Source organism: Adelges cooleyi, unplaced genomic scaffold, assembly GCF_023614345.1.
Source record: "Adelges cooleyi isolate 19-005CV unplaced genomic scaffold, UGA_ACOO_1.1 ACOO_flye_CR_arks_rails_tigmint_CR_PRNA_23, whole genome shotgun sequence".
NCBI lineage: Eukaryota > Metazoa > Arthropoda > Insecta > Hemiptera > Adelgidae > Adelges > Adelges cooleyi.
Window position 1 is genome coordinate 10,773,714 of NW_026095893.1, and position 15,774 is coordinate 10,789,487.

Below are 15,774 nucleotides of genomic sequence, written 5' to 3' on the forward strand. Positions count from 1 at the left end.
GAAATTTTAATAGTTATAGAAATAATGGCAGTAAATTTAATGGTAATTGTGAAGGTAAACATTTTAACAAGCGCGATAATAATAATGATTATAGGAATAGAAGTTATCATAATGACGACGCCGCATCCGATAGCAGATATGGACGAAATACACCTAGGAGTAGTTCTGATTATGGTAGAAGTGAGGAAGACGATTTTGATAACCATAGTGAAAACGATTACAACGCGCGTTTTGGGAATAATGATAGACAAGAGAGTAAAAATTATAATACTCCACCCCGAGTAGAAAACATAGGTAGCTGTGATATTAATATTACAGATTATAAAGGGAATAATCCAGTAATCATAGGTGTTTTAGATAATGTATCACATCATTTTACTGTTGACTCAGGCGCGACTACTAGCGTTATTAACAAAAATATGCTTCCCAAAAATCATGTAATTAGTTCTTACGGGGAGACAAAATTATAAACAGCCAATGGTTCAAAATTAGATTTAGTTGGCAGGTCAGAGCTATTAAAGTATATTTTAATAATATTCCTATAGAAATACAATGCGCGGTCGTACGAAATTTGAATTGTAATAGTCTTCTTGGAGTTGATTTTCTAATTAAATATAAGGGCGTAGTTAACTTTGCTAAGTCAAAAATACAACTTAACGCGAATAATAAGGAAATACACATGGATTTTTTTAAAAATAATAATAATGAAATTCATATAAATGGGTTGAAGATAATAACAACAATAGTTATTATAGGGCAAATAAGAATGCGAATAATATAAATAGTAGGGTTAGCCAGAGTACTAGGATTAATAATGGTAAAAGGAATTTTAAGAATTGTGTGCATAATATGCCGAACATTTAATTATTTTTGACCTTTAAAACAAAAAAAAAAAAAAAATTAAGTTAAAATAGATAATAAGAATTGGAACGCCGTGTCCGTATGACTCGATGCCATAACACTTAAGTCGAGTTTTCTTATGATCGAAATTATTTTGAGTGCCGTAATTAACGCGTCAACTTGTGACAAATATTAGCCGTTCTTAATGTTATTTAAATTATGCCGTGTACAAAAAATATATCTTGCCGTAAATACATTAAAAAGGTCGACGGTAAAACCGGACATAAGTATGTCGTCGGGGGTTAGCCGGGATATTATTTGCCAAATAATAATATATCAGTCGATCTGAACAAACGCAGAGACAAACAGCCGTATAAATAAAATATTAAAAACTCAACGGTAACCAACCGGAAATATGTATTTAATCACTACCAAAATCGCTGATGACATTCGCGTATTAACAACAAGTATATTTAAAATTCAAAAATTCGATCCGGACATTTAAAATAGAGGTTAATTACTCCTTTCTCTTAAACTACCCATATGATCTACGTTCGAAATTCAAAGATATGTGTTAGTGGTGTGTTAAAGATTTTGGTCTTCAGACCATAAGCAAATAACTCAATAAAATATTGAATTTGCAGTAAAAATGCGGCACTAAGTGGCAATATCGGCAACAATGGATCTGCGGCAAAAATAAAATTGCGGCGATGCATGGCCATGGCAAAAACGGCAATCGGCAAATAAAAACAGATAGAATCAAATTCAAATTGATTATCTGCAACGTGTGTCAACACTGCTCTCCCCCCTAAACGGGTTAATTAGTGTCTGTGTACGTGTGGTCCGGAGTCAACAGGAACGATTAGATAATGTAACCGTTACAGTAACGAAAATGATATACGATTTTGAAAAAAAAGCAGATGATCTATAACTTGGTCCCTAGTATTATTATCGAAAAAAAACATACATTTATCTATACATAAACTCTTAATCTTGAATTTTGTTCATAGGTAAATATGCGCTAAAACTGCTCAGTTCACGACGAACTTGCATCTTCTAACACATGTTTTACGCGTTGAAAAAAGATGTAACACCGTTGTAATCCGTCCAGAAATGATTTTATTTAGGCTAGCTCTTCAAAATATTATTTTGTTGATTATATATTTTCTTAGTAATAAAAAACAATTTGACCGTCACCGCAGCGGGTGGTCGTCTTGTTGCTATATTTTTATGACCACTGATAAGAGTGGCGCTGTCACGGAAATACAACGGCACGCACACTAATGTTGGTTTACACACTAACACAAGATCAGTCACTTTCGTACGCACAAAAAATATTGCCTATACAAAACTCCTTAAAAATGGTCGGTATCCAGGGGCCTTAATATAATATACATTTTTTGTTCCATCACACAGGCTGAACCAGTGATCAGATAGGTAATCTGAAAACAGATTTGAATTCGTCATGAAGTTAACACGAGATCGGTCTGCGTAATTTTTTATATCTTATTCCTACTACGCATAAAACACGTTTAAACATTTTATAAAATATCAAATTTTAAAACTAAATTTAAAAGGGTTAAATATAAAAATTGAAAAAAATACTCTGACCGATTTCAAGTAAACTTCATAACGAATTCATATCTGTTTTTAGATTGCTTATCGGATCACTGGTTCGGCATGTGCGCGATGGACAAAAAATGATGTATTTTGACTGAAAAAACGTTCGGTATCCTGGGGCCTTAAATAAATAATACAAATTTCGACTAGAAACTTTAAAATACTAGTTCAAAGTCCACTCGACTGTAGAAAACAAATAACGTTACTAGAAACCAATAATGGTTTTGACAAATATGGATATATTCTGTATCAGGTATGTCAAATTTCACTCCCCGAAGGCCGATGGGCAATATTGCCTTCCAAATCATTAAATATGTTTTCACCCGACTAGCTAATAACTCCAAAATACACATCTGTCGCAGAATTCTCACACGATAACATTAATTTTACAATATACGCACAAATCTAATTAAAACATCTTGACAACCAAAATCCTTATCCAAATATCTTTAATATATTACTCGTTAAATTAAAAAATCTAGTTAACAGTAATAATCATCCTATGTAGCCCTCACTTGCTGCAAAATGTATGCACCGTCAGTAACGAAAAAATAGCAAGAAATTATTAATTACAGAATTTTTAGGCAATTATAGAATTGCCTAAAAATGTAATATAATTAATAGATACTTAATATGTAAGATATTATTATTGATAGATATTATTAAACCAATTACAGAACCGCAAAGGATTTCATTCTTACTCCTTAATAAATTGGAGGACAGCGTTCCCTAATATAATAATATAATGTTATTAATATTTTTATAGAAATAATATACATTTTACCCTACTAATAATGAATGCACTTTACATTCATATAATTGAAATATTTTACGAATTGTGACAGAATTATACAAATAACCGATGGATTTATTTTATAATGAAAACAAATATGTAAACGGGTAGTGAAGGATAGAGAGCGCCTTAAAATTCTCTGACCAGCAACTGATTTAACTATAGAGTACTTACTTTTGAAGCTGTTGCGCAACCGCCTGTGGTATTCATTGAAACTGTTATCAATTTTACATTATCATGAACACTGTACCTATTCTAAAATGATTATTACTATACAAAATATAGGTACGTTCGTTTACATGCTATAGTGCCTAGATACCTACTGCTTACCCAAGTTTTCTTTAATTTTTTATAGTACTAACTACCGAAATATGGCGACTTCCAAATTGTTTTTACCTACATAAAGTATAATTTTTTTTTTCTGTGTGTTCAATGTTTGTTAAGTTAACGTATTATTTGAAAATATATACTTGAAACCTATAATTACCAATAATCTTATTAATCTTAATAATAATTCCTAGCTATTGTTAATATTTTTTTATTTTAAATAAAATGTTAAACATTCGTCCTCAACTACGAAAACTATGTTGTAATATTTATTTTACTTTAGAAAAACTTAAACTAACCAATTATCATAAGGATTACCTATTAATTTTTTTATTTTAAAGTTGCAAGAAGTATTTCATCGTTTATACTTCCGGAAGCACATCAAAAGTTAAAGAAAATATGTTGTGACTTTTCGGAAACAAAATTGAGAACTATTGCTGCTAAATTGGACAAAGAACAATTATTTCCCTCCAACCAAGTATATTGTTTTTTAAATATTTAATAATCAATTACTGTATTAATTATATTATTCTTAAAATGTTTACCTAATTAACCAGATTTAATAAATTGTAAAAGAACAATCTCACTAGTTACAAACTATGGAATTACTTCTAGGTAGCTTGGCAAGTTAATGATTATTATTATGTTAATTCAAATGAAATATTAATTAATTTAAAAAGTAATTCTGCAATATGTTTCTTGTCACATATGTTTTACACATTTCTTTAAACTCTACCCTACAATTTATAAAATTACCTACAATGTTATGTTTAATATTTTGAGTTCATAAGATTTAACTTAGATCTTAGGTTAATTCTCTACTTCATTATATGTTTTTTTAAATACAATTGGCTAAACTCATTATTAAAAAATTAAATAAATATTTCAAATTTGTTTTCAGATAAAAGAATTAGCAAATTTAGGCTTGTTGGGTATTTTAGTTGATAAAAATTATGGGGGTTCAGAAGCAGACGCTCTTGCGCTATCAGTAGCGGTCGAGGAAATAGCCAAGTAGTGTGTTTTTAAAACCCTCAATTTATTATAACAAATTAAATTTTTTTTGTTTTTTTATATCTAGATGTTGTGGTGGAACTGCTTCAATCGTTAGCATTCACAATGCTTTATATGCAGATATAATCAACAGGATAGGTACACCCCAACAAAAAGAAGTCTTTTTACCAAACTTTGTTAATGGAAATAATGTCGGTTGTTTTGCACTTAGTGAACCGGGTAAATTTTGTTCCATTAAATCCTATTATGATGTATTATTATTATTAATTAAATAATGCTCAGATTATGAATCTTACCTAACCAATAGTTTACGAGGGTCGTCCAGAAAGTAAGGTTACATTTTTAAAAAACCGAAAAGTACATATATTTTTATGAAATTCACAGAGATTGTACCATAGGTATATAGTTATTTTTATATTTTAAACCCTTCAGTTTGATACACTATAAGTGTGAACTCGGCGTTTGTATGCCAGAGTCGAAGTATTGACGCTACACCTCCTTGAATCACTTTTCAATTGTCTTTTTCCCCCTCTTCGTTGTCAGAAAAATGTTTTCTACCCAAAGACTCCTCGAGATTAGTGAAAACCTAACTTAACCTTTGATCAAACCTTGTATAAGATTTAATTTTAGAACATACCGTTAAGCAACACTGTTTCTTTTTTTATTTCTAATACTTTGATAATTGTTTCTGATTTTATTATCGCATATGTATAACTAAAATTTTAATACTTATATTTCACCAACAATATATATGACATAAAAAAATTGTTACACAAGTTCAGGTAGTGGCAGTGATGCTGTCAATATGCAAACTACTGCAATACATGATGGTAATGAATGGGTATTAAACGGCACCAAAGCATGGGTAACAAATGGTATTGAAGGCGGAGCGATAATCGTGATAGCTCGTACGAATAAGATAATAGGGCACAAAGGAGTGTCTGCATTTCTTGTTCCGACACTTACTCCAGGTAACTTACATTACAATTAACAGTATACATTACTATACATTTATTTTTGTTAAAATTAGAATAGTCGTAAGAGTATGCATTGTGGGTACACATAGATGTAATCATAACGAAAGACATGTACTCTCTAGGTATACAATTTTCGTTACGAGTACACACTTACAATTAGTGTATACATAAAAAGTAGCAAATGGGTACTTACTGTTTATCCACTATGGCTACATCACTGAATACTCAGTAATAGTATTTAATTATTTCTAGGCCTAACACGAGGCAAAAGAGATGATAAACTAGGTATCAGAGCTGCGTCTACTTGCAATATCATACTGGAAAATGTCAGGGTACCTTATGAAAATTTACTAGGAAATGTAGGAGAAGGATTTAAAATAGCTATGTCCGGAATCGGTAAAACATACAAACATATATGTATGTATATGTTATTACTAGAATTATAATTTCAAAATTTGTATTTCATAGACGTGGCTAGAATTGGTATTGCTTCCCAAGCAATAGGTATATCTCAAGCAGCTCTAAATTGTGCTGTTGAATATGCCGGACAAAGAAAAGCATTTGGAAATCCAATAATTAAATTATCAGCAGTACAGGTAATAATACTAAAATAAAATCATGTACTATACTAAGACAAGTGACTGAGTGCGTATGATGACAGCCTGTTTTATTCCATGTCACCGGTTCAACACTGTTGACCGGTTCTGTTTGCTAGATAGGAACTGTATTTGAGCGGTGAAATTACACTGTCTTGACTTGGCTGGCAAATATTCAACCCATGGATTTTTAGAGATGTCAAGGAGGAGTGTTAAAGTGTTTACTTAATGAAAAAAATTACATCTACGTCTTTTAAAATAATTACTTCGTCTTTTTGGAAATACAATTTTTATTTTGCCCTTCTAAAAAATGTTTATTAATATAATTAAAATTAAAATTAAATGTTATTAAATGTAATTTGTATTATTTTGATTGACATAATTTAAATCAATGATATTAAATTAAAAATAACTCTGTTTAAATAGATAGTAAATGATAGGCAAAGTCGAGAAGGAGCTAGTCACAAAGTTTATCTTAAAATCAAACATGTGTGTTCAATGTGTATGATTAATAAAATACCTACCTAATATGGAAAACAAATATTTAGCTAATAGTTTAATGGCAAATTGTACTTATCATCTGATTTGTTAAAATAAGAATTATTTGTTTCAGCAAAGACTTGCTAAAATGGTTACAAAAATTGAGGCAGCCAGACTTTTAACCTGGAAAGCAGCAATATTAAAAGATAACGGACATTCGTTCACAAAAGTATTATATTAATATCTAATGTAAAGCTTACGTTATTAATAAACTTTAAAAAAATTTAGGCAGCTTCCATGGCAAAACTTGCAGCATCTAAAGCGGCTACATATATTACTCATAATTGCATTCAAATACTCGGTGGAATGGGGTACGTAAGTGACATGCCGGCCGAACGGTACTATAGAGATGCCAGAATAACTGAAATTTATGCTGGTCCAACAGATATACAATATTTTGTTATTGCTGATAACTTGGCAAAAGAATACGGACTTAAAATTCGATAAAAAAATAATAATTGTTGAGAAATATATATGTATACCTGTTTATATATATACTTTTTTAAATATATAATATTCAATTTTTGTTTTTCTAGATTTCTTTAATTATGTATTAGCATACTAGGGACTACAGGTTTAGAGGATGTTATATGGTTTTGTTTAAATCATAACCTATTCTGAAAATGGAAAAGACGCCAGTACGAGACAATATCATCCTTTTATCATAATAATTTCTAGAAAAAAAAGTTAATTATTTTAAGATATTAAGAAATTTATTTTTCAATACCAAGTATTAAGCTAATAAAAAACTAATAATAGGTGTCTTCGCTCGAAAACCATCATAGACTGAGTAAAACGCATACTGTAAAGCTATGCGTAGCTCAAAAATATATTTTTAGTTTGCCTCTACCCAGCCTAATTAAAAAATGTAACACGCTGGATTGACCTGAACTGGGTTAAAATTATTTTTAAAAACATCATAATGGAGTTGGGTAATAGGTAGTTTTTATTTCGAGTGTCTATTTTTTCCCTTTTTTTTATTCATTTGGATCGAACTCGTTAAAAATAACACTTATATTACAGCATAATAATATACACATTTAACAATTAAATATAAATTGACTCTTTATAATGTATCATCTTTATTCCATTGTACGCTTTTTGAAAAAAATAACAAATCAGCACCTAAACTCTTTTAAACTCTTAATTAGTTTAAAATCAATCATTTGTACTTAGAAATTAGTATTTATTATTTTGATGCATTCGTTTTTTATTTTTCCTAGTTTTGTATCAATTCTTAATATTTTTTTAAATAGTTCTTTAATTATATTTGGAGGCCCTAGGTTTGTGTCCACGTGCCCTTAGGATGAAAGATGGAACTGATAATTACTATTTCAATTAATATTAATGTTTAGTTTAGTGAGCATTTATTAAGTAAAATGAATGGTGAATTACAACTATATTTTTTTGCATAAGTACAAGTACTAATACTTGTTTTATTATTCCTTTGATATCTTGATTTATCACAAATTGCAATTATTCTAATTTATGTTAAATGAATTATATTATACATGTTGAATTTCTCATATTATTACTAGTGTTGACTGATGTTCTGAACTAAACTAAATTGGAAAACCTTATTTAAAATATTTAATTAATTTAATAGACATTTAATGAACATATTATATTCATGATTTATTGTAAGTATTTGACTGTTTTTAAATTATTGCAAGTTATAAAATATCAGGAGAAAAATCTGATAGCTTTTTTTAAATTTAAGAAATGTTAAAACTTAAATAAAATTTAGGTTTTCCGTTTTAGTCAATTAATTAGTTTCAGGGGCAGGCGGGTAGCAGAGATAAGGCGGCAGTGTACTAACACACGGTCACCTGTTCGAACCTTGGCCACTGGTGTTTTGTTCCTCTGGGTGGGCAACTGTCTCGGTGGAGAAATGGCCACCTGCACCTCTCTCTGGGTCTAACTTTTAATAAAAAATTGTCATGACTACACTACTATACATCATTATTGTAGCTTTAAATTAACATTTACAAAAAATAGCTAACACAATTTAGGTCAACAACAGTATAAATTATAATAAATATGATAAAGTTTGAAAACTAAGTTATATAACACATTTATTATAATATCAAAAGAACTAATATTTATAAGCTTTTAAAAATCATGTCGGTTTGTAATTAGCCAAAAGTTTTTCTTTTCTATCTTTAGCTTCTAATTTAGCCTGCTTTTTAGCTTGAGCTTTAGCGATTAAATCCTTAATGACAAATTCAGGCAAGCGTTTACCCCTCCATCTATTTGGCAGTATCGTCATGTTGACAACATTCAGCTTTTCTTGTACATATTCAACGGGGCTAAACTTTTCTGCTTCTTTAACCTGTTATAAAAGCAATATAAAATAAAAACACTGTAAATATGTTAGTTAATACTCAAGAAGTAACCTGTGTTAAAAGTTCAGCTTGAAAGGCCTTCTCCTTTCTCATCTCTCTCTTCTGGCGTACTTTGGCCCAAACATACTTCATACGTTTACGTAACTTCCTTAACTTGTGTTTTTTCATTTTTTTACGTCGAATGACAATCAGCCTAGCTGCTTGAATTTCATTTGCATTTTCACTGAAGGGATCAACAATTGTAAGTGGTTTTGAAGGACATGGGATTCTCAAAGGAATACAAGGAGTATGTTTTTCTATAATTTGTTTTAATGGTACAGTAGGTACATAAATAGAAATCGGAAAATTCGGTGGCTGTAAAGGTGATTGATTAATAGAACAAATCAATCGAGCGTTTGATACTCTATCAGCAGCAATTGTAACTGTAAATGAATAAACAAAACAATTAGAAAGCAATTAGAAACATACAAGTTGTTTTAATTTTTTTTAAATGTAGGTATAAGAAGTTACATTTGATTTATAGTTGCTTAAATTATTTTCTTTTAAAGGAAGTTTTTTATTGCATGCAATTAAACTTGGAAATATTCAATTGATAATGTAATTGTATGCTACTTTGTTCGATTTGATTTCAAATGAAAATTTGAATGAGGTGCAAGTTCTAATAGTACAATTTGTTTAAAAATATACTGCAATGATTTTAATATAATCAAAACAAAAAAGCAAAATACAATTACTATATTTAATCAATGATAAATGCAAATCAATATTAAATCCAAAACAGCATGAAACTATTGTAACTGAATATTTTAACTTATCTTAAAAATAAAGAAAAAATATAATATTTATCTTATAAAAAAATTGTTTTCTTACGATTTGCAAAGCTTCGTATAACTGATCTAAAGTTGTTTAACATAGTGACATATATAATTTGCTAATGAATTTCAATATCAAAAATATACGAATTCTAAACTCAAAATTTTGCATAAATAATGCTTTTCACATTTTTTCTTTTTAATTTTACTTATACAATAGGAAATTAACTTTGTGGCCCGAGTCCTGACAAATTTCAGTTATCAATTTGTAAAACAGTGCAGCCAACATTTTTTTACCGGCGACCCGGCCGGTAAAATATTACCCAAGGTGGATAAATCCACCTTGATATTACCATTAATACGTTTGTATGATAGCGTTAAAACGGTTTGGACTCAATATTGAGTTCAGATTTCAGTGGTTTGATTCAACTGCGATTGTATTGCAATTTGGTTAACTGAACCATTGATTAAATATTTAATCAATGCTTTTATAATATTCTCATCATAGTCCTTATACTGCTAGACGGAGCATCCGGGTAGGATGCGGGCGGGTGGTGCGAGCACGGCTATTGTCGTAGCAGTGATGCCACTGCAAGAAGTATAAATTATACTTCATTAAATATTGTTTAATGAACTGTACAACATTATTTTGTTTTATTTATAACAAGTAACTATATTATTATAAATAGTTATTACTTATTACAATATTATAACACACTTATTACTTAACACGTTCAACTCTGCATTTAAAACTCCGGACAGGCGCCAGTAGTCGTGATTTCCGATAAAATTTTGCTCGCGCTGTCCTGCGATCTAGTAATAAAAAATTGGCTCGCTGGAACTATATGCATGCTCCGTCTAGTAGTACAAGGTCACAGATATATATAATAAACTAGATTGCTAACTAGCGATAAGAATTGAAGCCGACGGTCCGCCATTCTGGTGGGATTAATGTGTGTTATACATAGACCTATAAAGATTATAGGTCTATGCACGATGTAGAAAAGATAAGGTGATGCCACTCCAACCAAATCAGTGGGTCAAGAAATTACGGCATTTTGGTAGTACAATTTTGTCACGTAGATAGCGCCACCATTCTCCCGGAGGCCGACTTTTACATGGAGCTAATAGGGTTTTTTACATATTATTATACGTTACTGTCATTTTTATTGCTAAATATAAATATATTACAGGACTATAGATTATATATTATTTAAAAAACCACAATATTCGTATATGTAGTCTAATTAAATGTATTATTTATTCAAATTCCTATACCACAAAAGACGTTTATAGTCGAACGATGACTATCCTTTTATAACAATATATATGAAATTATTCTATACGATATATAATATTTTAACTCGTATTATGTACAAGAAAAAATTGTTCTCAACCCCTCCCTCCCCCCTCCTATATCGAATTTTAAGCACCAGAGAAGTTTTTTCAAATTGAGTTTATAGTTGTTGAAGGTCTAAAGAATAATTTGTTATAAAGAATAACGAAAATTTCTTTAAAAAAATGTAGTTTCCTATAAAACCATAAGTGAAACTAGATATTTTTACAAGATAAAGCTTATTCTATGGTAACTAAAGGGACTTATAAAGTAGGGTATATTAAAACAGGGATCGGGGAGTTATTTAGGAAAAATGTATAATAATGCCTCTGACTTAATAAACGGAGCCTTATCCATTTGAGTGAATACACTTTAGCACGCTTCTATATAACCAGTGGCGTACATTAAATCTTGCTCTGGGGGGGGGAGGGGGGTGTAAAAAAATAGTATTACATAACCGGATATGGTTAATTGTTATCAATTAAGTTGGAATATTATTTTCGAAAAAGAACTCGATAGTACGATTTCAAGAAATAACGAAATTTCTGGACTTATAGTTCCGAAGATATTTTAATTCTTACTTAGGTAGCCGCAATTCCCCTTAACACTTACAATATCAGACATTGATATAGAGTCTAATTTTAAACTTAAGTCCATTGAAGAACTAGAAGATATAATACAATTATTTGACAAAATTAAAGTCTATCAAGGAATAGATTTAGATAGGTAGTGTAAATATAGTTCTATAAAATCAAAATTTGGACTACAATTCATTAATTATTTTGACCAGTGGAGACATGTAAAATGCATAAGTGTACTAAAAGCAAATATGAGGTAGGTATAATTCATAACCATAAATATTGAGGGTTCCAATAAAGCAAATCATGCATTGGTCTTAATGTGGCAAAGTATAGCAGAAAATGTAGACCAGCCTATTGCTGTATTTGCCTCACATGGAACAGTCAAAGGTTAACTATTTATCTAATCTGTATGCTAAATTTAAAATTAAGTTAATAAACTAAATCAATTTTTCTCATTTTCAAAAGAATGCTTTTGAAAAAAAAGTTATTGGTTGTAGAACTACTGAATACTTGGCTACAAGAAAAAGTTTCTATAAATGCTGAAATAGTATTGTATTTTTTTTTTTATGAAGGTGTTGATTTAGCGAAGCTTATACTAAAAGCTATAATGTTAATAGAGGATTCTGGAGGGCAAGTTATTGGTCTTACACGTGACGGTGCTTCTACGAATAGGACAATGTTGAACCAATTAGGGGTATTATAAAATTAACATTTATATAATGCTATGTATTATATTTTTAATTTTACTTTTTATTACTTTTATTTAAAACCATTAGATAAGTGTCAAATCAGTATTAGTATTTACACCAAGGTGGATTTATAAATCCACAATGATAATAATTATTTTAAATCGTGATTGTTATACAGGCTGTAGGCGTCAATAAAAAAAAAGCTAAATATTCTTAAGAGTGGTAATGCTGGTTTTGTGGTTTGTCCGCTAAAAGCGCTAGGAGTGATTTGCACATAGCAATTCTCAGCGAAGACAGTTTGGCGGTCACATTATCAGGGCTCGTTGGGCAACCATATTATCTTAAATCGTGATGTATAGTATTCTTTATCTCGATGGGCGTGGTGGAGAGGGTTATCACTTATCAAAAAAACTAACATATAATATTATAGACAGTGATAAGATAACTGAAACTTTTTTAAAAAATTTTACTTAATACTAAATATTTTTTTATATAATTTTATTAAATATTTAACGATTAGACCTTAATATTATAGGTATAGAATTAGTTATTTTGAAAATTACACTTTAGTTAGTTATTACCAAGCTAATTATTAAATATAGTACATTGAGACTCAATATTATAATAAGTCTCTAAAATACTAGTTAGCTTATTACTGTTGTAAGTATTTTATAATATAAAATTATTGATATTGTACGGCCCATTATTTTAAACACGTAATACAATTTTTGTTTTTAAGCTTATTGTATTTGTTTTAGTATTTTGACCATTAAAAATTGATCTTAAGATGTCAGAACAGCCAGATTTTAGTAAATTTCAATTTAAAAGGATTTTAATGAATGACACTCAGCGCAAGATGGTAGCTGTTGAAGGAAATTTTAATGGGTGCTCCAAACCGGCAGTTATTGTAATGGAAAAGTACGCTTTTGACAAAGCTTCAATAATGAATGTATGTAGTTCTGGTACCAAATTCACTAAAGATGTTGAAAATGATGTCTACAAATCATTTACTTGTGTGCCTCAATATAATGGTAAGAACTATTAATAATATTTAATAAAGTAATACTTAATAATTTGTCTACAATAATTATATTTTAGAAAATATCTCTTCCAACAAAATGGATTTAATACACCCAGCGACCCAAAAACATATTTTAAAGTTTTCCAGTCAACCTTTGTACATAGTTCAAGAGACTAAAGAAATGTATCAAGAAATAACACTTCCTTTCATATTAGATAATAGTTTATCTTTACAAGTTAGTTTTATTATTATTTCAATTTCTTAAATGATTATTATTGCCCATTAATAAACATTTTTACATAGTGGGTTTATAACTGTTTGGAATACACATCTGAAAAAGAAAGAATTAAATATGATACTGCATGCGAAAAAGATAAAGATGATAATCTTAATGGATTTTTACTTATACCAGACTTAAAGTGGTCTGGAAAATTAGACGAGCTTTATTTATTAGCTATTATAAAAAGAAGAAATATAAAATCGTTGAGAGATTTAACGTCGAAACATTTACCGCTTTTAAAAAATATTTTAAACAAAGGAACGGTAAATAGTTAATAATATTATTATTTATAAATAACAAAAATGTATCTAGTTCTATTTATTTGGTATTTTAGGCTGCTATTTATAGGTTGTATGGCGTTCCTTTATCACAATTACGTATTTATGTACATTACCAACCTTCATTTTATCATTTTCACGTGCATTTTACATATTTAATGCATATTCCACCAGGTAAATATTATGTTAACTAATTATTAACACTGAAACAAGAAATATTGTTTTTTTTTTTTAAATTATTATTTATTATTTTATTTATAATAACATTACTGATTACAGGAATAAATACTGAAAAAGCACACTTACTTTCAACAGTTATAAACAATATTGAACTGCTAGGTGATTACTACCAATCATCCACTATGAATTTTGTTATAAAAGAAGGTGACCCTTTGTTTAGCTGTTTTGAAGATAAAGGTACTGTTATAATTAATATTATTTAGAAATTATTATTGTAAAATAACAATCTATTTATTTTTATTTTTAGGAATCCTTTCTAAAAGCAAGCTACTTATTGAAAGCATTAAACAATGATTTTACCATAGTAAAAACAATATATTAAAATAATTATATTCTAATTTATTTATTGAAGCGACACATACTATAAAAATTTAGAAAAGTATGCCGTATACCTAATTCACATAATGATTAGTGTGTCTATAGATGATCATTTTTGATATTGATATAACAAACCTTTTTTAGTTAAATTATTTTCTTTAAATAAATTGTTTATTCAATAATATACTACATACAATATTGCGGTTAATTATACAATAATAGTTCTCAAACATAATATATGCTTAATGTTTTTTGTTTAATACCTTGGAAGTAGGTTGTATTTTAAATTACATACCTATTACTTAAACTATGGTAATTAAGGTCAAAACTCTTGCAAGTTATTTTGTGTACTCTGCTAGACTAGTGTATATAAAACAATTGTACGAGTTTAACTAATTAAATAGTAAATCAAACTAAACAAAATATATAATATAGTTTTTACTAGGTAAACATATTAAAAAATTGGCATAAAAATGTACTATTAAAGTCATGAAAGTTTTGTATTCTGTTTTGAGAACATTCTGTAACTAACACTTATATAGTGGTTTGAAAACATTGTAACATTACAAACATAAGAGTAATTAAATATATTGACGCACCTTACAAATAACGGCACATTAAGTTTGCCGAACAAAAAACAATACTTCAGCTCATTGTTTTATCCAATCGAAAATGTTGTTTTTTGTTAACAGTTAAAACGTGCAGTTTTTCTGATGGAGTGTCGAAATTTTTTGATCATGAAATCTCTAAATTAATAATTTACAAGGTCCATCAAAAGTTTGTGGTGCATTACACACATTAACAAACTTTTGCCAAGTCCCTGTATACTATAACAAATGTTAAAGTGATTCCAACACATTTTAAATTTTTGTCTTAAAAGTGATTTAAATTTTTGACGTTTACTTTAATATTTTTAAGTTTCTATAATTACAGTACACACTAATATAATATACTTTACTATTAATTAAAAATGATTTTAACGCTAATAATAATTACCAATAGAAATGTTTCATTTTCCATTGTATTAAGGAATTACAAGAATTTTTTTTTTTCAATTCAATATAGGAATTCATATAAAAAACATCTCTTTTCAAAATAATTGTTTGGTTTTGCACTACAGAGTATAAGGATTTTTAGATAAATTTTCGTCAATAAGTTTGAGATAGATTA

General features: G+C 28.9%; 3 protein-coding genes across 5 annotated transcripts; 2 read left to right on the top strand and 1 right to left on the bottom strand.

The window, feature by feature from the left end:
• Nucleotides 1-3,451: 3,451 nt before the first annotated feature.
• Nucleotides 3,452-7,233, top strand: LOC126835441 (short-chain specific acyl-CoA dehydrogenase, mitochondrial-like). 2 transcript variants are annotated; one of them, XM_050568026.1, is made up of 9 exons: nt 3,452-3,538; nt 3,922-4,058; nt 4,482-4,591; nt 4,659-4,810; nt 5,374-5,562; nt 5,821-5,964; nt 6,037-6,164; nt 6,778-6,873; nt 6,933-7,233. In XM_050568026.1, exons 1-9 carry the CDS (start codon nt 3,514-3,516, stop codon nt 7,149-7,151), a joined length of 1,200 nt encoding a protein of 399 aa, XP_050423983.1. In that variant the 5' UTR covers nt 3,452-3,513; the 3' UTR covers nt 7,152-7,233. The 2 variants fall into 2 exon arrangements, with proteins under 2 accessions (XP_050423983.1, XP_050423981.1); XM_050568024.1 differs by lacking the exon at nt 3,452-3,538 and adding an exon at nt 3,545-3,842.
• A 1,416-nt stretch (nt 7,234-8,649) lies between these two features.
• Nucleotides 8,650-10,106, bottom strand: LOC126835533 (uncharacterized). The gene is made up of 3 exons (XM_050568193.1): nt 9,920-10,106; nt 9,101-9,471; nt 8,650-9,036 (listed from the first exon to the last, which is right to left on the bottom strand). Exons 1-3 carry the CDS (start codon nt 9,960-9,962, stop codon nt 8,824-8,826), a joined length of 627 nt encoding a protein of 208 aa, XP_050424150.1. The 5' UTR covers nt 9,963-10,106; the 3' UTR covers nt 8,650-8,823.
• Nucleotides 10,107-12,935: 2,829 nt separating this feature from the next.
• On the top strand, nt 12,936-14,618 carry LOC126835247 (m7GpppX diphosphatase). Of its 2 annotated transcripts, none has more exons than XM_050567703.1 (7): nt 12,936-13,127; nt 13,207-13,498; nt 13,566-13,723; nt 13,792-14,031; nt 14,103-14,220; nt 14,326-14,463; nt 14,534-14,618. In XM_050567703.1, exons 2-7 carry the CDS (start codon nt 13,255-13,257, stop codon nt 14,578-14,580), a joined length of 945 nt encoding a protein of 314 aa, XP_050423660.1. In that variant the 5' UTR covers nt 12,936-13,127; nt 13,207-13,254; the 3' UTR covers nt 14,581-14,618. The 2 variants fall into 2 exon arrangements, with proteins under 2 accessions (XP_050423660.1, XP_050423659.1); XM_050567702.1 differs by having other exon boundaries at nt 13,226-13,498.
• Nucleotides 14,619-15,774: the final 1,156 nt, after the last annotated feature.